The sequence below is a fragment of the Balaenoptera borealis genome (assembly GCF_965194805.1).
Source record: "Balaenoptera borealis genome assembly, chromosome: 3".
Taxonomy (NCBI): domain Eukaryota; kingdom Metazoa; phylum Chordata; class Mammalia; order Artiodactyla; family Balaenopteridae; genus Balaenoptera; species Balaenoptera borealis.
Window position 1 is genome coordinate 83,491,174 of NC_138866.1, and position 23,499 is coordinate 83,514,672.

At 52.1% G+C, this 23,499-nt stretch overlaps 1 protein-coding gene across 4 annotated transcripts; it reads left to right on the top strand.

Annotated features, from left to right (window-relative positions):
• Positions 1–1,374: 1,374 nt before the first annotated feature.
• Positions 1,375–14,929, top strand: IVD (isovaleryl-CoA dehydrogenase). Of its 4 annotated transcripts, none has more exons than XM_082387252.1 (12): positions 1,375–1,584; positions 3,386–3,475; positions 3,713–3,764; positions 5,826–5,995; positions 6,931–7,024; positions 7,229–7,365; positions 9,086–9,182; positions 10,504–10,597; positions 11,078–11,159; positions 11,858–11,962; positions 12,074–12,146; positions 13,158–14,929. In XM_082387252.1, the coding sequence occupies exons 1-12, from the start codon at positions 1,432–1,434 to the stop codon at positions 13,289–13,291; spliced, it is 1,281 nt and encodes a 426-aa protein (XP_082243378.1). In that variant the 5' UTR covers positions 1,375–1,431; the 3' UTR covers positions 13,292–14,929. The 4 variants fall into 4 exon arrangements, with proteins under 4 accessions (XP_082243378.1, XP_082243380.1, XP_082243377.1 ...); XM_082387251.1 differs by having other exon boundaries at positions 1,377–1,584; positions 10,489–10,597; XM_082387253.1 differs by lacking the exon at positions 1,375–1,584 and adding an exon at positions 2,554–2,799 and having other exon boundaries at positions 10,489–10,597.
• The last annotated feature ends 8,570 nt before the right edge of the window (positions 14,930–23,499 follow it).

The following is a 23,499-nucleotide window of genomic DNA, read 5'->3' on the forward strand; positions in this document are numbered from 1 at the left end:
ACATCTAAGTAGCAGGATTGCAATGGTGTCCCTGGATTCAGGGCACTAAACTACCTGAGATGAGTTCTTCAAGGGCATTGACCGCCCCACAGAGAAGGAAATTAGCAAAGCAGGGAAGGGGATAGAAGCTGAATTCTATCAGCTCTCCTCTTTCCCCTCATACACCATTCTTCCTTTCCTGTCTCCCTGAAATGGAGCAGGACCCTGTGAGGCCCTTCTGTGTACAAATCCTTTCTGTGTCCCCGTTTCTTGTTTGTAGGAAAGAGGCATCAGCCTCCTAGACCTTCCCTGTGTGCCAAAGGGCAGATTCAAACAGTTGCTAAATAGAAAAAAGAGGGAATGCAGAAACAAAGGAGGAGCAGTCAAGAAACTATAGTACAACAATAAAGCAGGGTCCTGGTTCCCCCAGAAACCAGGAATATACCTAACAATATCTTTGAGTTCTTCTGCTAGAACTAAGGCCCCACCCAGGTGGAAGATGGTAACTTCAGGCTGAGCACCAGATTCCTGAAACACCACCTTGTTACCCCACCACCAACCAATCAGAAGAAAGTCTGCACTTAGTGGAAGATAAGGAAGACTCTGATCCCCCCTCCCCAAATGATTAACTGCGAATGGCTTCCCCCCTTTCTCCCTTTAAAAACTTTCATGGTGGAGCAGACGCTTCAGAGTTGGTTCTTTGACGCGACTCTGCCTTCCCCCCAGGTTGCCTTCTGAATAAAGCAACCCGTCCTTTCCAGCCAACACTTGTCTTTCCAGCGGGGAGCAGCTGAACCCGAGCATCTGAGTTCGGTCCACCATCACCCCACCCCTGTTAAAAATAAGTCCTGACTCTCTTGTTCTTAGGTACATTAAATAATTTGGAAGACAGCAACTCCTTAACAACCCCTTTCCCATAAAACTCAAAGTCAACAAACCTTGTTACATAATAAAGCAAATTCACTGAGTTATAACCAGCGTGCACCCTAGAGCGAGCGCTCTTTTCCCAGATTTTCTTTAACAATGTATTGCCAAGCAAGGGGCATTCGGGGCTTTTCCGTTTGCTATTTTAACACTTGCTTTCCCACAGATGTCTGCAGTTAGGGACTGCTATTTTCAACGCCGGGGGAATACTTATCCTCAACTCAAAAAAAAAGACACTCTTCCTACTTGTCCACTTTAAAAAGACCCAACCTTGACATGACACCTGCAGGTCCAGCTCCCCCAGCAAGCACACCAGCCTCGCGGGGCGTCGGTCCGCGGGCGGTCACCGCTGATTGGCTGGTGCAGTGGCCGGGGAAAGCGCGGCCTTCCTCGGACAGTGGAGGGTGATTGGCTACTGGAGACCCACCCCCTCGCCGATTGGGTGGCGGAAGCGAAGCCGGGGATTGGTGGAGCGCCGCAGGACTCGCTCACAGCTGCTGGGGCTCAGGCTCCCAGGGCAAGGCCGAGATGGCGACTGTAGCTTGGCTACTGGGTCGGCGCGTGGCGAGCTGGAGGCCGCGACCGCCACTGCAGCCGCTCGCCGGCCTGATTACCCAGCGGGCCAACTCGCTGTTGCCCGTGGACGATGCAATCAATGGGCTAAGGGAGGAGCAGAAGCAGGTAGGGAGCCTGACCCCCCTCCCGGCCCCTTTTCCGTGCTCGGTGGTCTCCCTGGCGCTCTTCTACCCAGCGCCCACCCAGCCGCGGCGTGTGATCCGTGGGCTGTAGGAGCGCCAGCGCGGGGGCGGCCGCGGGCCCCAGTCTCCCCTCTGTGGCGGCAGCAAGGCCTGGTTGCCGGAGTTACACGAGGAGTCGAGGATAGGAACGCTCCTGGGAGACCGGGGATGGTGGGGCGGGGGGTGTTTTGGTGGAGGATTGGCAGGACTACCCGCGTGTGGCAAAAGGGCCCTCAATCTGTCTGAAGTCTTCTTACACCTCAATACTGTCTACGGCTGTGGTTCTCAAACCTGGTTAATCATCACCACGGAATCTTTTTCAAATACACACCTTGGGGGTGGAGTTGAAATGCACCGTGTAGTCCGTGCTGTAATTCTTCAACCCATCGGGTCAAACCACAAAGTTGAAAAAAAACTTGAAAGATGTTGTTACAAATGGGGCTGAACCAGAGCCATTCCTGGAGGAAGGAGACTGTTCACTTGGACACTGGCTTGGAGTTCCCGGGGAATGATTCTCCTGTGGCTCTAAGCAAGTGCCCGAGCTTGCCCAGAACCCCAAAGTCCACTTGCATTTACAGTCAGCAGACAGAGCTCTGAATCACCTCAGGCAGAAAGTGTTCAATCCTAGTTCTCAAACTTTCCTGCCAAAAGGAGTTTCTAATCTCTTTTGAATAATCCCTTTTACCCAAAGGCTCAGGGACAAAAAGGAGCCTGACACGTGCCAAGAACTGAAGGGGGCGTGGCTGGAGCACAGTGAGTGGGGGATGAGAAAGGTACTGGGGAATGCTGGATAGGCTGCAGGGGTCACCTCACACAGGGCCTTCTAGTCCTGGGTAAGGAGTTTGTCTTAATTTTTTTTTAATGGTTAAAAAAAAAAAGAAGCGGGACTTCCCTGGTGGCGCAGTGGCTGAGAATCTGCCTGCTAATGCAGGGGACACGGGTTCGAGCCCTGGTCTGGGGGGATCCCACATGCCGCGGAGCAACTGGGCCCGTGAGCCACAACTACTGAGCCTGCGCGTCTGGAGCCTGTGCTCCGCAACAAGAGAGGCCGCGACAGTGAAAGGCCCGCGCACCGCGGTGAAGAGTGGCCTCCGCTTGCCACAACTAGAGAAAGCCCTCGCATAGAAACGAAGACCCAACACAGCCAAAAAAATTAAAAGTAAATAAATAAATAAATAAGTCAGGAGCTCTTTAAAAAAAAAAAAGCAAGACTTGCTAGATCTTAAAAAAAAAAAAAGAAGCATAGCTAATTTACAATGTTGTGTTAGTTTCAGGTGTACAGCAAAGTGATTCAGTTATACATATACATATATAAGGAGTTTGTCTTTTAAGGACCATGTAAAGCCATGGAATGATTTATGTAGGGGAGTGACATTTAAGAAATAATCTTCAGGGACTTCCCTGGTGGTCCAGTGGTTAGGACTCCACACTCCCAATGCAGGGGACCCGGGTTCGATCCCTGGTCAGGGAACTAGATCCCACAGGCTACAACTAAAAAATCCCCTATGCCGCAACTAAAGACCTGGTGCAGCCAAATAAATAAATAAATAAAAATAAATAAATAATCTTCAGAAAGAGAGGGGAAGATCATCTCTGAGGAAGCATAAACTGGTGGGGCCTCTAAGTTTCAGTTTGGTGAGGTTACTTGTGTCCCGTTTCCCTGAAGGTGTCCTCAGTAGTGGAGACGCTGTCCTCAGGGGCAATTATGTACCGTTTCAGCAGCATCTGTCCACCTCTCCCTCTAGCTTCGTCAGACCATGGCTAAATTCCTTCAGGAGCATCTGGCACCCCATGCCCAGGAGATTGATCGGAGCAATGAGTTCAAGAACCTGCGAGTGAGTCGTGGGGCCCACTCTGAGGGGGACGGGGGGCAGACTGGGAGCTGGGCTGGGATGGTCTGGGAATTGCACTCCTGCCTGGCAGAGCTCTCACAGTCTTCTGGTAAATGAAAGCTCCCTAAGAATGCAGCCCCTTTCTGTGAAGCCCTTGGGTCTTGTTGTTCCAGATATGCCAGACCCCTGTGACTGGCTGCTTTCTCACAACCCACTACACTCACTCTATTCTGTTGGCAGGAGTTTTGGAAGCAGCTGGGGGACCTGGGAGTCTTGGGTGTCACAGCCCCTGGTGAGTATGGTTTCTTTCCCTAGAGAGAACTTTTCTTGCATGCCCTTTACAACCATTCCCAAAAGAAGCAGGAAAGGAGAAGAAAGATCATACTCGGAGAAACCAGAGTCTCTTCCCACTTGGAGCTGAGAAAGTGCCCAGTGACTGTCAACCCAGAGAAGAGTAAACTCTTCTGTTTCTCTAGGCAGTGATGTTCACAAGGCAAAGGATTTAGGTCAGTGTGGTTCACTTGGGTCACCCAGACTCTTGAACTCTGCATGCTTAACAAGTTCCCCCAGGTGATCTGGGGAGTTTAGAAAACTCCAGATCAAGCAGTGGTCTTAGTACCTCAGTCTTACTGCCTCGCATAATCCCTAAGCTCTGCCCTACCAGTAGCATTAAGGCAGTACCACTCAGGACAGTGTGTTCCTGTGGGGGATACCTGTGTTCTCTGCCCACAGCTTGGCCCTAGAGCTCATTTGGAAGCAGACGGAGGTGTAGGGGAGAGGGATGCCTGTCTGAGCCTCCACAGTGAGGTGGCCAGATGATGTATTTAACAGGCTGTCCCTGGGCCTGTCCAGAGTCCCCTGTGGGTCTTACTACTTGTTTCCAGGGGGAGAGGGCAGGGAGCTGGTGGGCTTTGTTTCAGATGTTGGCCTCTAGAGCAAAGGCCAGGCCTGGCTTGTGGTGCCTTGTAAAGAGGTGAGCCTATGGCCTCGCCAGCCAAAGCCTGGACAGCCCACCCTGCTTTGGCCTGTGTTCACTGGGCATTAGAGTAGTGGTGGACCACAGTATTCTCTCCTTACATCCTCCCCTCACCACTTGGAGACAGTTCCTGGGATTTAAGCTGATCGTACAAAGTTACATCATGAGTGATGATGTAACCACTTAAAAATTAATTTAGACTATCTTAACATACAGTAGTAGGGGGAAGGTTGCTGGGAACTCTCAAACAAGACTCTTTCTCCCACTGTGTCTTGGGGGTTTATGAGCCCCCATAAAGAATATTCTTCTGAATCAGATGCTAGTTAATGGAAGAAAGAGGCAGTTAGGAATCAGATGAAAACCCTATCCAGGGAGAACCTTGAAAAGAAAGCCAGATATGAGTTCTGGTTTCCACATGGTGTCCTGGTAGCAGTTTCTAACGTTACCTGCCCGTGGGCTTTCCTTCCTGGAGTCGTGCGGGTTGGGCTAACCCTTCCCTAGAGCCAAGGACCAGCCTGACTTCTTGGTTAGAGTGAACATACACAGAGGGCCTTTCCAGGGTTTACCCAGACAGCAGGACGGAGGGCGGGAAGGCTGGCACCAGGTAACGCAGCCTCTTTGATTTTGGATCTGCTGCCGAGGAAAACAACCACATTTTTTATGAGGAGTTCTGAAATTCCCTCCCAGCATCTCTTCTGCCCTCTCCAGACTTCCTCTCAGGCTGCAGCTCTCCTGTTCCATTACCAGCCCTGCTTCTTTAGGTCCAAACCTACGCTATGAAGCTCTCATCTTCCTCAGGGCTTCTGCATGCACATCCTCTGCTTTGTATCTCATCTTCGTGCTTTGACCTTCCCTCTTTGTGTTTCTCTGATAAACCCCAGGTCCTCTTGCTTCATTTGTTCATCAGCGTCGGCACTTCTATAGCTTTCCAAACAGTAGGTGCTCAGGTCTTCTTGTCTTCATTAAGAAGTCCATCTGGGATAGGGAATTCCCTGGCAGTCCAGTGGTTAGGACTCTGCGCTTTCACTGCCAAGGGCCTGGGTTCAATCCCTGGCTGGGGAGCTAAGATCCCAAAAGCTGCGTGGCGTGGCCAAATAAATAAATTTTTTTTTTTTAATGTTTGGGATAAAGCAGGAGTTGCAATGACTGTTTTCTGAACTATGCCTCAGCTGACCAGAGGCAGCAGCAGGCAAAACCAATTCTGTGAGCTTGCAAGCAGGGTCCACAGCATCCGCCTGTTGACCTTGCTAGAGGGAACTTGGAATAGGTGCTATAAGAGTGTTCCTCTACTGCAAATAAATGTAAGATTCCTCTCAGTGTCCTCATTTAACTGGGCTGCCTTTTCCACTCCCCTGCGCCCCCCACCCCGACCCCTAGTTCAGTATGGCGGCTCCGGCCTGGGCTACCTGGAGCACGTGCTGGTGATGGAGGAGATATCCCGAGTCTCTGGAGCAGTGGGTCTCAGTTACGGTGCCCACTCCAACCTCTGCCTCAACCAAATTGTTCGTAATGGAAACGAGGCCCAGAAGGAGAAGTACCTCCCCAAGGTGAGGAAATGGGGATGGAGAAACACGCTGATTGCATGGTGCAACCACCAGCCATGAGGCTTCTCCCCCATTGGGGAGGGCTGGTCAGCCTTGCTTTCTGTAGCATGCTGCTACCCTGAAACTGATAGGGCTAGGAAGGGGTCAGGGATTTGTTTTAAAATACTTCAGTTAGGGCTGCCCTGGTGGTGCAGTGGTTAAGAATACGCCTGCCAATGCACGGGACACGGGTTTGAGCCCTGGCCCGGGAAGCTCCCACGTGCCGTGGAGCAACTAAGCCCGTGTGCCACAACTACTGAGCCTGTGCTCTAGAGCCCGCGAGCCACAACTACTGAAGCCCGTGTGCCTAGAGCCCGTGCTCCGCAACAAGAGAAGCCCGCGCACTGCAACGAAGAGTAGCCCCCGTTCTCCGCAACTAGAGAAATCCCACGCAGCAACGAAGGCCCGATGCAGCCAAAAATAAATGAAAAATAAATTTAAAAAATAAAAAACTAAAATATGACACTAAAAACAAATAAAATACTTCAATCAAAAAAATTAAAAATAGGAACTTCCCTGGTGGTCCAGTGGTTAAGACTCCGTGCTTCCAATGCAGGGGGCGTGGGTTCGATCCCTGGTCGGGGACTAGCAAGCCACATGGCACAGCCAAAAAATAAATTAAAAATAGGGCCAGAACACCTGAGTCAGTCACTGGACAACATTTACTGAGCATTTTAAGAAATGAAAGCCTAGGACTAGCTTCCCTTGCAAAGGGAATGGGAATAGAAGAGAAAGCTTCAGGCTTGTGGGTATGGGGCTTCTCTTCTAGGACTTTACCTGTGCCTGGATCTGAGAGAAGTTAGAAGGGGTGTCATGTGACCAGGCAAGACATGGTATCAGTGAGCCCCTGCAGGGTACTTCTGAAGTCATAACAAGGCCCTTTGGGGTTTTCCTTGCAGCTGATCAGTGGTGAATACGTCGGAGCCCTGGCCATGAGTGAGACAAATGCTGGCTCCGATGTTGTCTCCATGAAGCTGAAAGCAGAAAAGAAAGGTGAGGCTCCCCTTGATTTGAGAGCTGAAGTGGGCAGAGGTACAGACCTTCGGGGTGAGGGAGCAGTGATTGGAGGTGGCCTCTGCTGGGTTTCTAGAAGCACTTGCCAGCTGGACAGCTTTTTGCTCAACAGAAGGTCTGGAGAACTGACTGGTTGAGACAGGCCCATACAGCTTACGCAAGTAGCCAACTTCCTGTCCTTAGGAGATCACTATGTCCTGAATGGCAACAAATTCTGGATCACCAATGGCCCTGATGCTGATGTCCTTATTGTCTATGCCAAGACAGATCTGGCTGCTGTGCCAGCTTCTCGGGGCATCACAGCCTTCATTGTGGAGAAGGTGAGTGTAGGGGAGTGTATGGCGGGAGGCTTTTATCTCCTGAAAGTGGCACCGGAGATGACCTCCTTCAAGTGATCGCAAAGACCATCAGGGTTGTGTGCTCTGCCAAGGCTCCCTCCTGGGATGGGGCTGAGGCGGGAATGGAGACTGAAAGGAGGGTGGCCAAAAAGTGGAATTCAGGGAGGAGGGGTCAAGTCTGAGGACGGTGGAGCCATCCACAGAGCCAGGCTGTCTGGAGGTCCAGGAAGATGAGGACTGAAGGGAGGCCACCAGCTGTGACAATCAGGGTGTTACTGGTGGACTTGGAGAGAGCAGCCACGGGAGCCCAAGGTGTGATTGAGGATGCAGGTGGAGACCGGAGACTGCACCTTCCAAGTCTCGTCAGTAAAAGCACAAGGGAGACAGCAGGAGTTAGAATGAAAAGTTGGGAGTTTCAGTTTGCTTTTAGGAATGGGAGAGAAATGAGCAAATTTTTTGGTAAAGAGAAAAGAAAATAGGAGAGGGAGAAAGTGAGATGCGTGAGAGAGAGTGAGCAAAGCACAATGGTGAGTTGAGGGAGAAGAGGCACGGGTGGGGGACGGTGATGGTGGAGGAACCATCTGCCTAATGGTCATGAAGTAGGAGGCCAGGGCCCCTGGGAGGGCGGGGGGCCATGGGGGCAGGGGAGTTGGTAGAGAGTTTCATGAATGAGTGTTTTAAAAATTTGCAGTACCCTCCGTAGGGAGAGGGGGAGAGTATATCGGAATGGGACTGGAGGACAAGAAAAGCGAGTAGCCCAAAGGGCGTGGCTGAGATGGGAACTCTCCAGGTTGAGTCACGCTGCTCTCGTCTCCTAGAGGAGAGGGAAGCAACACCTGGCAGTGCTCTGATGGGCATATGCCAACGCGTTCTACATCTGATTAGTCCAGGTCAGAGCACACAGGTGGTTGAGTTGAACCCCGGGTGGGACTCCATTAGGTACAGGTGGCAGAGGAACAAGGGGGCAAAGGAATTGAGTGGGCTGGGGAGAGTGTCTTAGAAGTGATTTCCCGGGCTTCCCTGGTGGCACAGTGGTTGAGAATCCGCCTGCCGACGCAGGGGACACGGGTTCGAGCCCTGGTCCGGGAAGATCCCACGTGCCGCGGAGCAACTAAGCCCGTGTGCCACAGCTACTGAGCCTGCACTCTAGAGCCCGCGAGCCACAACTACTGAGCCCACGTGCTGCAACTACTGAAGCCCATGCGCCTAGAGCCCTGCTCTGCAACAAGAGAAGCCACAGCAAGGAGAAGCCCACGCACCGCAACGAAGAGTAGCCCCCCTCGCCGCAACTAGAGAAAGCCTGTGCAGCGACAATGACCCAACACAGCCAATAAAAATAAATAAATTTTTTAAAAAATCTTAAAAAAAAAAAAAAAAGAAGTGATTTCCCCCAAGGAAAGGAACCAAAGCCAGGAAGGGTCAGAAGGGCCCCAGGGATCTGGCATTTCACTGGGAAAGAACCGGTCTCGCGAGAACTGGGGAGAATGCAGCCAGCAGCAGGGTAGGCTGGGGTGGAGTGTTAGGGGCAGTGCCTTCAGAAATGGGGTGGTCACATACAGAGTGGGGGCCTGGTGAGTAGACGCTGGTGTATCAGGCAAATACAGGGACTTGATGGAAAGATGGTTACTTCCCAGGGGTTTCCCTTTTCTTGGCCCCCTTGGGGACTGCTCTGTAATCAGGGCCACCTTTTATTCCCATAAAGGGTATGCCAGGCTTCAGCACCTCCAAGAAGCTGGACAAGCTGGGGATGAGGGGCTCTAACACCTGTGAGCTAATCTTTGAGGACTGCGAGGTTCCTGGTGAGTCTCTGAGAATGAGGGAGCCCCTGTCCTGACCCCATCACACGCTGAGAAAGCCCATCTCTGGCTTGGAGAGCCTCACCATTGTTAGCTCACCAATGGTATGTGGCCAGACAGTGGGCCTGCCACTGTGCCCTTGCCCACTGGCCCATAGGTGTTGGTCTCAGTCTGGACAGCTGTCCTTCCTGGCCAGAGCTCCTGCAGCTGTATGCCCTACTGTGGCTTCAGGCAAGGGTGGTGTTTCCTATGTGGACCACACACTGTGCCTGGGGCTGGTATTCCAGTATCTGGAGTAGAAAGGTAAGATCTGCCCTTACCCACTCACGTCCTTCAGACTTCCTTGTATGTACATTTGCCTGTACAGCCTGTGTGAGGTATTCATTAACAATGCTAAAAAGGCATACAAATAAACTGATGGAAGCTGGACTCGGTGAAGGGAAGGCAGTTCAGTTTATAAGTATTTCTCCCCTGAAGTGTAAGTGAAAGTGTGCCACATCATGAGAGAGCCAGCACCCCTGTCATGCACTGATGAGACGGAGGGCACAGATTTGATCATCAGTTAGGATGGTTCTGTGCCTCAGCCATAAACTATCCCTCTCCCCCACGATCCGCCACCTGAGAAAAGTGTGCTTTAGTTATCAGGAGCATCTAGGGAGGGACGATCAGTGCAGAGCCTTCTTTGTCGGCAAGGATAAAACTCCACTAGCATTAAAGACAGGTCAGTGGTGTCAACTCTTCGCACTCAGCTTCCTGCCCACACCTCCCCAGGCCATCCAGTGTCCTTGCTTCCAGGTTGGGGAGGTGTTCAGCAGTTTCTGTCACCAGCACCGAATGGCCCATCTCCTGGCCAGGCTCTTCCATGGACCACCCAGGGGAGGGTGGAGGGTAGTATTAACCAGAGCAGACTCAACCTGGGGAAAAGAGTAATTCTCTGGTTCCTTTATGGGCACAAGTGTGTTAAAAAAAAAAAAAATTGGGAGAGGTTGGATGACTTCTAGACCAAACTAGCTTTTCTTCTTTCCCATCCAAGGCAGCTCAAGAAGAGAAGGGGAGGATCTAAGGATTGGGCCTGTGTGTCTGGTCTTGGGGATGGTGTGTGTGTTGGGGGCAGGGTGAAGGGAGCATGTCCCCACTAGCAAGCTCCACTTCTGACTGGAAGTGGTAAACTCCATCCTTTTCCTCACCTGGAGCCCTAGTTGAAGGTCAGGTAACATATTTTAATGCCTTGTGAGAGAGCCACGTTACTAAACCCAGCAACTTTTCTAAAAGTGAGGAGGCTGTGGACAGCCCCCTTGCCCCTGACCAGCACTTTTCCCTGCAGCTGCCAACATCCTGGGCCATCAAAGTAAGGGCGTCTACGTGCTGATGAGTGGGCTGGACCTGGAGCGGCTGGTGCTGGCCGGTGGGCCCCTCGGGTGAGTGTGAGGCTCGGGGGGGAGCTGGGCTCTCGTAGCCTCCTTAGCAGGTGGTGCTGCAGCCCTCCCCTTGGGGCCAATGGGAGCCTGTACCTTATCTCCTGGAGACAAAAAATTACCTTTCCTCTCACGTTTACTTTCTTTGCACTGAAGGCAAGTATCATTGGGTGACAGACAAAAGGCCTGAGGAGCCACCCTGCTTAGTTACTCAGATGTGAAGCAAGACACCTGAGCTCTAACCACCTATGAAGGGTCCCGTCACTCCGCCTGGTCTCAGGGGAAGGGGCACGGACTGCTGGGCCGTCAGTGCGGTGACTGAGCAGGGCTGACAAGGGTCCTCACGCTCCTTTTCTCCTCCCTGGGACGCCAGCTCCTTGTCTTACTGGGCTGCCCCCCAGGCCTTTCCACACTAGCATTTGCCCCCCAACCAGCAATGGGGCGACGGCGAGGCCCCTCGCCAGTGTTCTCTCCTTCCCGCAGGATCATGCAGGCCATCCTCGACCACGCTATTCCCTACCTGCACGTGAGGGAAGCCTTTGGCCAGAAGATCGGCCACTTCCAGGTGAGTGGAATGGTTTTGTTAAGATGCACTCTTTCGCTGGGTTCAGGTTTTCTTTAACAAATGAACAAATAGGGCACTTGCTGTGGGCATTTACTATCCTTCGTCAAAAAAATGAGTTTGATGGACTTCCCTGGCGGTCCAGTGGTTGGGACTCCGTGCTTCCACTGCAGGGGGCCCAGGCTCGATCCCTGGTTGGGGAACTAAGATCCCGCAAGCCTCAAGCCTCGTGGCATGGCCAAAAAAACAAAAACAAACAAAAAAATGAGTTTGAATGCTTGGGGCGCAGGCTTCCTCAGCGTGCTACCTGGCTCTGAAAGCGGTCAGGCAGTTCATCTCGTGTCACCTCCCTTCCTGTCTGAGATGAATGAATGAGACATTGTAGGGTTGGAGGGTGAAGGGAGCCGATTGTGGGGAGGGAGTAGCATTTTGAGTCACGCTTTCTGGGCCGCGGGACGGTCGGTAATGAGGGTCGTGTGAGTGGAGGGCCAGGTCCACAATGCAGCAGCAGCTCTCTGGCCTTAACTCCAGACCCGCTACCATGTCTGTCGTCCTAAGCAATTCCCACCTCCTCTCTGTGCCCCTGGACCCCATTCCCAGCTGTCAGGTTGCTACTGCTGACCTGCTTTTGGTAACTAGGGAATGATTCCGAGAGGAGCGTGTCTCCAGCACACTGACCCGTGGGCTCCCTTTGTGTGCAGCTGATGCAGGGGAAGATGGCAGACATGTACACCCGCCTCATGGCCTGTCGGCAGTACGTCTACAATGTCGCCAAGGCCTGTGATGAGGGCTACTGCACCGCCAAGGTAAGGGCCGGGCCCAGAGGAGAGCGTGCCGGGGCAGGGGTGGTTGCTGGGCCCCCTCCCCTCCGTGTGGCCCTGGCGGGGGCCCTGCTAATGCGGAACCTCCTCCCACAGGACTGCGCTGGGGTGATTCTTTACTCAGCCGAGTGCGCCACACAGGTAGCCCTGGACGGCATCCAGTGTTTGGGTGAGTGGCCCCCACTCCCTACTCCCCACTCCTCACCTGTGCTTCAGCTGAGCTGCACCTTTAGGCTCCTCCTGCCCCAGTTACTGGGAGGACATGGAAAAGCAAAGAGGAAAACTGCCAGAGGCCACAAGTTGCTACTGTCTGCAGTAGTGCCCCCCCTCTCACCCTCCCAGCCTGGTCCTATGGACACTGGGAAATGGGGAAGAGGAGACGCCTCAGAGGTGGAACAGCCTCACTTAAGTGCCGCATAGTGTTTAAGAGCACAGGCTTGAGCCAGACGGCCTAGGTTCGAATCCTGGCTCTACCACTGACCGGCTTTGTGACTTGTGCAAGTTACTTCAGCTCTCTGGGCCTGGCACCCAGTGAGTGCTATGCAGTAGTTTCTTGTCCCCCTTCTCCATGTCTGCCAGTGGGTCTCCCCTACCTTTGCCTGGCATCCTCAGCACTCTGAGTGGACTTCCGGCCTCCTGTCCACCCTCCCCACAATTAGGTAATCCCCACCCCATCCCTCTCACCACCTTTTTTTTTTTTTAAATTTATTTTTGGCTGCGTTGGGTCTTCATTGCTGCGCGTGGGCTTTCTCTAGTTGCAGCGAGCGGGAGCTACTCTTCATTGAGGTGCGCGGGCTTCTCATTGCGGTGGCTTCTCTTGTTGCAGAGCACGGGCTCTAGGCGCGTGGGCTTCAGTAGTTGCAGCACGTGGACTCAGTAGTTGTGGCTCACAGGCTCTAGAGCACAGGCTCAGTAGTTGTGATGCACGGGCTTAGCTGCTCCGCGGCATGTGGATCTTCCCAGACCAGGGCTCGAACCCGTGTCCCCTGCATTGGCAGGCGGATTCTTAACCACTGCGCCACCAGGGATGCCTCTCACCACCTTTTGCTGCTTCTCTTCAATCAGTCTCTCCTCCTAACCCATTTCTATGTATTTGATCTTCTGTTTGCTTTCCTTGCTTTGCCCACTGCCCATCACTTTTCCTGTTGTCCTTTCTTCTCTGCCCAAACCATGGCTGCAGGTGGCAATGGCTACATCAACGACTTTCCCATGGGCCGCTTTCTGAGAGATGCCAAGCTGTATGAGATCGGGGCTGGGACCAGTGAGGTGAGGCGGCTAATCATCGGCAGAGCCTTCAACGCAGAATTCCACTAACTCCAAGGCCCTTAATCCCCTTTCCCAGCACCTAGAGGCCTTTCTCTGGAAGGAGAGACGCGGCAGCTCTTCTCCAGGCAGGCCCTGCCCACCGGCCCAGGAAAAGTGTGCAGCGGCTTAACATGGACTCCTCAGGAAGCATGCTGGCTTTTCTGGGGCTCAGTGGGAGGGCTTTGGTGACTCTGCGCCCTTGCTCTCTAACTTCAAGCCTGATGCCCCACCCCCGCTCCCAGGGTGGGCACCCTTTTTCCTGGTGAGCCTCTGCCAGGGAACCCTCTGCTCAAGTACACCAGAAGCATTGCCCCTCTCCTTAATTTGAACTTGGTAGCCTCTTTTCTTTCTGGGGAAAAATACCCCCCAAACCTAGCCTCTGTTTCTGCCAATTTCTAGAGGCATCAGCTCCCAGCAGCTTGTGAGTGGGCACCCCCTCTGCAGCAGCCCCTCCATCCCTCATTCTTTAAGCTGAAATCCTACCACTGGGGTAGAGCTCTGGGAATAGGCATCTCAGAACACCTGTGCCACCCAGAGTCCACGGTGGGGCAGAGGTCAGCGTGCTCGTGAAGGACGGGGCTCAACGCCTCCAGCACAACGCTGCCACCGCCACCATCCAGTCCTGGCCATGTGACAGCCCACAGCTGACTGGGCAGCAGGCCTGGGTTGGCTGGCTCAACTCCAGCCAAGGCTGCCTGCATACATTTCTCTGGACACCCTATGGCTAATTTTGTTACAACTGCACAGTGGCTGCTGCCATTTTGTATTAAACATTTCATGAAGCAAACCCATCTGCTTCGAAACTGGTGTTTTGGGGGAGAAGCAGTCTACTTACTACTGCCTTCTGTCTGGCTCCAGCCTTATGTCCTTGGAGAGTGGCTGGTCCAGGTCCTGCTTCTGGCCCTTCAGCCTGCTCACTGGTGATAGGGGACACAGGGGTGGAATCAGCCCTTAGGATAGAGGAGTTCTCAACCTCCCTTTTCCAGATCTCCCAGTGATTTTTTACAGAAAGGAGGGAGCGGTAAGAGTCTTGGAGCTAGAAGTAAGCTTGTAAGTTTCTGGAAACTATCCCCATGTTTTTTGAAAGATCAAGACAATTTGATTTTCCCAAGGTCAGAACTGGAGCTAGAATCCAGATCAGCAGAAATAGGGGTTCTGAGAATGCCAGCCTGGGGCCCTACTACATGGCCGCCTGGATGGAGCACAGTCAGAGTGGGACAGTTTTGGGTTGTCCCACCCCATCTAATTCCCTAAAAGAGAACTGGTTTTCTTGGCCCTCAGCCCAGCGACGCCTGTTCTGACTTTTGGTCCTGGCCTATAGCCAAGAGCTGTTCCCAGCCTGATGCTTGTGACAGGTGGAGCTAGCTCCTTACCAACCCCAGCCCAGTCCTATCCTAAGGGGCTTGTGGCCCTGTCCCTGCACTTCCCCACCCTGCTCCCTACTATGTTGAGATGAATGTGGCTAAAATGGTGGTCTTGCTGGTTATAAAGTGTAGCTGGAACGAACAGCCTGAAGACGTTCAGAATGGGATGTTTCATCCAGTCAGTGTGGGTAACGGAGCTCTGCCACCACCTTGGGGAGGATGATTATTCTCCCAATGCTATATGTGAAATAGAAATGTTATAAAATAAAGCCAAAAAAGTGTAGCCTGAGTCATGAATGATGGGAGAGCAGGGGGCACTGGTTCTTGGAATTTGGGGTTGTTTATGTGCATTGTGCAACTCTGCAGTACCAGCTGCCAGCACTCCTTCCTGAGGCTGCCTCATTCCACTCCAGTTTTAGGCAGGTCACTATCAGCCCAGCTCCCCTGTTGACTACCATCCCATTCTTTGTTTTCCTACTGCTTGCCCCGTCGGATGGCAACAGAAGCTAAGGGAATGGTTTTCCAAGTGTGGTCTGGGCACACCCTTTATCAGAATTTAGCAACCTGTAAAACACCCAGATTCCTGGATGGGCCCCAGACCTAATCACATCCCCAGGGGTAATTATAAGGCACAGGCAACCTTTTAGAACAGCTGATCTGGGGCCTAGAGGACACGCCTCCAGAGGCCTGAGTCCTAATTCTAAACCCATATAACCTGGTAATGACAATCCTTCACCTATATAGACCTCTCAAGTCTCATACTGACATATTAGCTCCTTGATCCCGACAACCCGGTGCAGGTGACAAGGTTGCGCAGGGCCCGCTTCCCGAAGACCGGTGAGTTGCCCACGGTACCCGAAAAAACGCTAGGTGAACCGGCCACGCCCAGACGTGGAGCCAGCGCTGGCGTCAGCTAGGCGTTGGGGCTGAGAAAGGGCGCCTCTTTTTTATTTGGGGGCGGACGCCCAGTCCACGCCCCGCCCGGCTAACCGAGTACCGTTAGTCGCGACCCCCAGCCTAGGACAGGTCCAGGGTCCACGGTCCTCCCTCTGTCCCCCTCCCGCGAGGCGCCGCACTAGCGGCGGAGCCCTGCTCGGGCTCGGGCTCGGGCGCGGTTCCGTGGGCCCTGCGTGGAGCTCGCCTGACCCCTGCCGGCCGCCGGCCGCAAAGGCAAGGTGCTCTGGACTGGAGGCTCCCAGACTCGTATTTCAGGATGCACAGGGCTCAGCTATGTTTTCTTCTGCCAAATGAGGACATTAAGGGGTGGGGGGGTGGGGGGGAAAGCCGGCTACTCTCTATCTGTATCGTTTCATACAAGAAAGGCCACTTTTAGCAATTTAAAAAGTAGAAAGGACAGAAGTTCAGAACAAAGGCCAGTTTGTGTTTTGCTGGTGGGGGTGGTGTTTGTTTTATGTACATGGGTTTTAAACTAGGATAGTTTAAAGGCTTATTTAAAAACAACAACAACAACAAAAACTGCAAACCCTCCCCTCCGCCCAGTTCCAGGATGAAACTCCTTTTGAATCTTTAAGAGATTTCGTTTGGTAATTCACTTCATGCCTTTAAGTGATATGCCGACTTATTGATTTAACTGCAGATGGATCTTTCAAGTGCACACATTTAATTTATAAGAAGCCCACTACATGCCTCATTTCCACAGGCAAGCATCTGGGAGCCCTGGAATCAGAGAGTTCAGAGCCCCATCCACATTCCTGGCTGTCGCTGCCTCTGCCCACACTCCTCATACCCAGACCCAGAGCCACACTAGTTCCAGCGGGGAGCCGTGTGAGACACACCTGGTCACTCGGCAGGGAGCTGTTTGTGAAGCTGGCCTCTCCTACACCCACCCACCCAACCACCCACTCTCAGACACAGCTAGCCTGTCAAAATAGTTCTTGGATACACAACAACCTGACAACTTGTCTGCCTCCTTCCAATCCACGCACCTCAACCCTTCCTCTATATTGAGCCAGAGTGAACTATCAAGCCCCTAAATACTTCTGTGGCTCCCAACACCTATAAGATCTAAGGTTTTGCAAGGCAAATATGACCCTGATCTGCCTTGGCCTTCCCCTCCGGCTGCTCCTCTCCCCATCCCTGCTGAGTACTTGTGTTCTGGTTGCAAACAGTCCTCGTGACACTGTTTCTTACCCTGCGCCTTTGTTGCAGCTGATCCCTCTGTGGAGGATGTCTTAGCCCTTCACCTTGTTCTTGCTTCCTCATCCCTAAAGCCTCAGTTCAGGGGCTGCTTCCTTCAGGAAGGCCTCCCTTCTCCAACCTTTCCCACTCGTCTGTCCCCATCTCACCCATCCTGAGTGGGACACCTTCCTGCTTCTCCCTGGGCATATTTGCATCAGTGGGCTTTCCCCACTGTCGTTTTTATCTCATCTGTGTCTGTTTCCCATGCACCAGGCTAAGAACGTAAGGGCCAGGATTGTGACTGAACTGCCTTTATATGCTCACCATCCAGCACAGTTTCTGGCACATAATAGGTGTTCAACAAATGTTTATTGAAAGTGCAGATGGGAGGTCATGTGATATTTAGCTCACATTTTCCTGGCACCATAGTTATTTGTATACGTGATTACCTCTGTATACAGTACAGATCTTCGAGGTCAAAGACCATTTCTCACTTATCTGAACACTCCCAACAGCACCCAGTGCTCACAGTAAGTGCTCAGTGCCTAAGTTCATGCTGCATGAGTGAAACAACAGGTGGGCCAGAGCCCTGGCCTAATCCTCAGAGTTGGCAGAGACAGCAGAGCCAGCCGGCTTCGCCTGGCCCTGCTTCCCCCAGGCCTTCCCACTCTGGAGTAGCGGGGCCCAGCTGCAGAGGGGAGGCCCTCACCTCCCATAGTCCTCTGGCCCCCCTCAGAAACAGAAAGGAACTGTGATGAGGGACCCTGGCCCCCTCTCTGCCAGCTGAGGACAAGTGCAGGGATTGGATACAAAAAGAGGGCAGAGTCGGGGCACATACCATCCTTTTTTTTCTTGTATGAAACGTAGAGTATATTTAGAAAAGTATATACCATGCATGTATGCAGTGTGAAAAACAATAAAGCAAACTCCTGTGTACCCAGCACCCAGGCCAACGAAGAGAACATTCCAAGTACCTTAGAAGCCTGTGTGCCGCTCACTGACACATTCCCCCCAGAGGAACCATGATCCTGAATTCAGTGATAACCCTCTCCTCGCATTTCTTTATGGTTTCCTACCTCTGTGTGTCTCCCTAAACAATATTATTTCCATCACCTGTTTAAGCTTTGTGTAATGGTACTCATACTAAATATATTCTTCTGTGCCTTGCTTCTCTGGCTCATCATTGTATAGTTTTTAAAGATTCATTCACGTTAATGAGTGGAGCTTTAATCTGGTTACTCTTTTTTCTTGTATAGTATTCCATTCTGTGAAAATACTACAATTTAATTATCCATTCTTGTGTTGATGGACATTTGGGTTGGTTCCAGTTTGGGGCTACTCTAAAACATTCCACATGTGTCTCCCAGTTTGTGTGTGCAAGTCTCCAGGTACACTCCCAGGAACGGGATTTCTGTGTTGTAGGGTATACATGATCAACTTTACTAGGTAATTCCAAACTGTTTTCCAAAGTTGTTGCGTGGCCTATATTTTTTAGAATGATGCCACCAGACGTGACCCAGGGCAGAGGCGGCACGCCAGCCCCAGGGCCAACCCCATGAGCTTCTTTTCAGCAAGGGGGAAAAATCAGACAACAAAAGAGTGCGCGTCACGGCTTCCCTGCCCAGACCTATAAGCCACAGTCGACAAACCTTTATGGACAAGCAGAGAACCATGCGCTGGGCCAGCATTGAGTTAGTACAGACCAGCCTCAGAGAAGGACAGTTTTGTTTCCACTTACTCTGCCAGGCAGAACACAACTTTGCCCTGGAAGACATGGAAGAGTATGGGCTAGACAGGTAAGGGGGAGTTTTCTTGGAGAGAGGAATGATATTCCGAGCCCAGGGATATCTCAGCACGGGCAGTAACCTCCCCCCGCAGAGGACAGGGGATCAGTGGAGGAAGTACAGAGGGCTGCTCTTGCCAGCAATAGACGGAGGGAAGAACGAAGAGAAAACTAGGGCTATGCAGGGAACCACAGAGATAGGCACATCTCCATCCAAACACACCTGTGTCCTGTGCCCCCTGGGCAAACACGGGTGCACACATACAGACATGCACACGGCTGCACGCACCAAGAGACAGGCTGTTAGACATGCCGCAGGAGCGGAGGCAAGGAGCGTGAGCTTGCAGCTGCCAGAGGGAGATAAGCCCAGCACTGGGGGCCACCTGCCTGGCCCGCCTTGAGAGTCCCCCCTGCGCATCCGCCTGGGCTCCAAGAGGCAGCCTCTGCAAAGCTGAGTATTTTCACGGCAACACAGGTCCCACCCCAAATGCTTGTTCTATTTATGGGAACGGAGTAGCAGAGTCTCAGTCCGTACCTGAGTACCTTGCCTGATGCTGCCAGGTTGGGCAAGGTTGGGTATACAGTAGGTCCCTTTACTTGCTGAAATAAAATTATTTACTTAAATTTATTATGAGATGGATTAAGATCTAAAATCGGAGGAGGAGGAATCTGAAATGAGAAGAGGCTAGGGAGGTGAGACCCGATGTCCTTCATAACTGGCCTGCAGCCTACCCAGCCCTTTCTTTCTTTCCAGACTCCTGCTGTTGGCCCAGAGTGGAAGGGTGGGGTTGCGGCCATTGCAAAGTTGTTCATTAAGACTGGAGGGATGGGAATTTTGTATGACTGCAGTTACCTGGGAGAGCAGGGATCTGCTCTCCAATGCTGAGACTACTTCCAAAGTCCAGAGCTAGCAACAGTGCAAGCTAAAGAATCACCACCTAAAAAAAGTATATTTTACTGTTTTCCACGAAGTTTGAATCCTGTTTTATCTCTGATTATAATTAAAACTTGTTTCTGCAAGATTAGCGAAATGATGACAATTGATGAAGTTCTGTAATGGGCACATGGATGTGTATTGCATTATTCTACTTTGTGTTCGAAAATTCTCATAATAAAAAGTTAAAAATAAAAAGATTTAAGAATAAAATTAAAAAAAGAAGCACCACCCAGATATGCAGACCCAGCAAGTGCCGTCCCCTCTCACTACCTCTCTCCCTGGCCCCGCCTCCTGGGTGCCTCTGGGCAGAGTACACCTTGCGGTAGGTCCTGCAAGGCTGAGAAGAGGGCAGGTGGGGAGCAGGTTGGCCTTTGGGGTCTTCATCTGCCCCGGGTACCCTCCTTTCCTGGGAGGTTGCCTGGCTCCCGAGTGAAGGAAGGTGAAGTCCGCACTGGAAAGCAAGTGGGGTCCTGCCTTGTCTTCTCCTGTGCAGGATGCCCGAGTGCTTGGAACCCTGCCACACACACCCCTAAGCCCCATTCACCGACCCCCTAGGGGCCTTTCGAAGTTTCATGCTGCAGTTTTTCTGCTCTCCCCACCTGATCACCCAAACTTCCAAGTGGGCTAGAGACTCATGTCCTGGACTCCTCAGCCTGGGAGAGGCCCCGGAGGTACCTCAGAGTATGTGGAACCTGCTGTCAATAGGCAACAGGACAATCTGTAAGTAAGGCTGTGAGCCTTCCCCAAAGAAGGGTCAGAGAAACACAGGCTCCCCGGTGTTAGCTCTGCGGTATCTCCCTCACTAGTGGGTACCCTTTCCTACTTCCCTATCCCATATTCTGCATTCCTTAAACTTCCACATACCCCTCTGCCTTGAGGATGGGAGCCCCACGTGGCCACTCCTGCGGGCTCAGCCCTCTTTCTTCCCCACAAGGTTCTCTGAGCTGTCCCTTCCCTCCACTCCCTGCCGCCCCAGCCTGCCCCACTCGCCAGGAAAAAGCCACCCAACTCGTTTCCCTGCAGCCTCATAGAAACTTCATCACTCTGCACCTAGAGAGTATGCAAGGGTTTCCTGGGGTCCACCACCCAGTCACACTGCCAGCCAATGGATGGACCTGCTTATCCAGCCTCCTGCCCCTCAGGTAGAGTACCCCAGACACAGCCCACTTGAGTGACCCACCTCTCCACCCCTCCCCCAATCCCCAGCTTGGTGAAGAACGACCGGCATTGGGTGCCAGGATTCAAAGGCGAGGAACAGTTATGGGGCCAAAGGAGCTTACAGTCTAGTTGGGGAGATAGATGTGAAACACTGATAGACACTTAATCATGCCGGTCAGTTCTAATGTTATCCATTCTTTAAGACCCAGCATGAGCACCACTCATCCAAACACCCTCTGTCTGGTTTGCTGCTGAATCCCCAGCATTAAGCCTGGCTTAACGGAGGTACCCACCATTAAATACTTGCATAATGAATGCCTTCCCTGGGGGGCTACAAGAGGGGGCCACCTGTCCTCCTGTCACCCTTCACCAAGCTTATTTAAATGAAATCAGATTTAACTAAAACATCCAGGGCCGACTTGCAGGGGGAGGGGCATAAGAGGACAGGAGAAATCCCAAGGCTTCACCTTGAACTAAATTCTCCGATCTTTTTAGTAGCAGCTAAAAGAGCAGGGTTCTGGGGCCACAGATTGTAGCTTCTTGGAGAAGCCATCTGGACTGCCAAAGCCAACACTATAACTTTTATGTCTTCAGATTTCAAAGAGTCTGCCCTGTCGAACCCACAACTGTTGTAATCCAGTCACTGAATTAAAGTCAGAAAATTTTATAGTAAAAATAGCGGCAGGGCCTGGTAGGCAGCGTGGCAGCAGGAGGTAGTTTTCTAAGCGGATATGGAAGGTCCAGTGCTGTGCCCACCTGGCAAAGCAGGCAGACTGCAGAGCCGCTGCAGCACAGGCAAAGGCTTGCTTTCTTTGCCAGTCATTCATTTATTCATTCATCATTCAGTAATTGCTACTGAGAACTACCGTGTGCAGGCGCCCTGCCAAGCTGTGGGGAAACGGCAGGACCCAGTGCAGGCACGGGTCTTCACCCCAGCCTCTCGGGTGTCAGGCCTTACCCCTGCTGGCCTGGCTTGGCTTGGGAGGGAGGGAGCATTGCCGGTTCAGGAGTGCAATTGGGGGGGGGGGGGCCGGGTAGGGATCAGGGAGCCTCCCAGCTAGGGCAGCCTCACTTGTCTGTCCCATATTCGGATTTTTATCCTGACAGCCAGCAGGAGCCATAGAAGGGTTTAAGCAGGAGAAGGTTGCAGTGTGATCGGTTTTGGGAAGATCCCTCTGGCTGCTGCGTGGAGAACAGGCTGCGGAGTGGGGATGGGGGGATGGGGTGGGACAGGGCGGATGCAGGGGCCGGGGCTGCTGTGCTGGGGTGGGGAGGAGGTGTGAGGAGTGGAGGTAAATGACAGTCAGGCTGTGGTGATGGATTAGATATGGGTGGTGGCTGAGGAGGGAGAGGGAGGTGCCAAGGATGACTCGCAGTTTCCTGGCTTTGGAAAGTGGGTGAGGGCTGGTGCCTTTACCCCAAAATCGAAACACTGGGAGAGCGCTGGGTTTGCCTGTAGTTGGAAGTTGGTTGAAGTGTATGTGATGTCCCCGAAAGCACATTATTTCAGTGTCAACATGAGTGCAGAGGGCAAGCAAAGGGTACTTTTGATGAGGGTTTGCAAAAGGAACATTCTTTTTATAAAGAAATAGGAAAATACACTCAAAACATTTTGTTTCCCTGTCTAATAGTGAGATGAATGTTGCTCACAGCAACTTCATGTGTAAAATCCAAACTAGTTGCTAACAGACATTTGGAAAACACAGAAATGGAGAATTGTTTGGGGAAGCTCATCTAGGAACAAGAGATGAAGGAACAATTAAAAGTGACAGGGCTGAGGGCTTCCCTGGTGGCACAGTGGTTGAGAATCCGCCTGCCAACGCAGGGGACACGGGTTCGAGCCCTGGTCCGGGAAGATCCCACATGCCGCAGAGCAACTAAGCCCGTGCGCCACAACTACTGAGCCTACGTGCCACAACTACTGAGCCTGTGCTCTAGAGCCCGCGAGCCACAACTACCGAAGCCCGCGCGCCTAGAGCCCGGAGCCCGTGCTCCGCAACAAGAGAAGCCACCGCAATGAGAAGCCCGTGCACTGCAAGGAAGAGTAGCCCCCACTCGCCGCAACTAGAGAAAGCCCGCGCGCAGCAACAAAGACCAAACTCAGCCAATAGATAAATAAATTTATATAAAAAAAAAGTGACAAGGCTGGGATCTGAATCCTGGCTCCTCTACTTCTTAGCTGTGTGACTCTGGGTAAGCGATCGAACCTCTCTGTGCCTCAGTTTCTTCATCAGTAAAATGGGAATAATAAATACCTGTTTCATAAGACTGGCTGAAGATTAGAAGAGAGTGTATAAAGAACTTAACCCAGTTCTGAGCTCATGGAATCTCTCCGGGGATGTTATCTATCACTGCAGAACACACTCTGACAGAGAGAAACAAATGAAAAAGAAAATTGCTGACTTCCCCATATGCACTTCAGTAAAGAAGAAGCGTTGCCCATATAACCAATCATGATTTTTGCAAATCCCCTTGTAAGAATTTTTAAAATTAGGATAATATTCCCAAATCAGGGGAAATGTTCGTCAGACCTCACGCTTCAGTCTTGGTGTCACCTGACCAGCTATTTATTGTCTGACTCAGTCTTGCCTGGGTCATATACTCTTGGCTGGGTTCTTCAGTTTCAGAGGGGCTCTCCTCTGCTGGGTGGAGGGGAGGCTGTCCAGGTCAGACGCAATGTAATCAGCATCACCTTCCAGGTCCTCTGGTGCCTGAACAGTGCCAAGCGTCAGTGGTGCTGTGGTTGGTTAGCATAGCGCTTGTGGCCCAAACTTTAGTTTGGGGGCCTCTCCAGGGGGTGTCTCTGCTGGGAAAAGCTGATCTTGGGCTCCTGTGC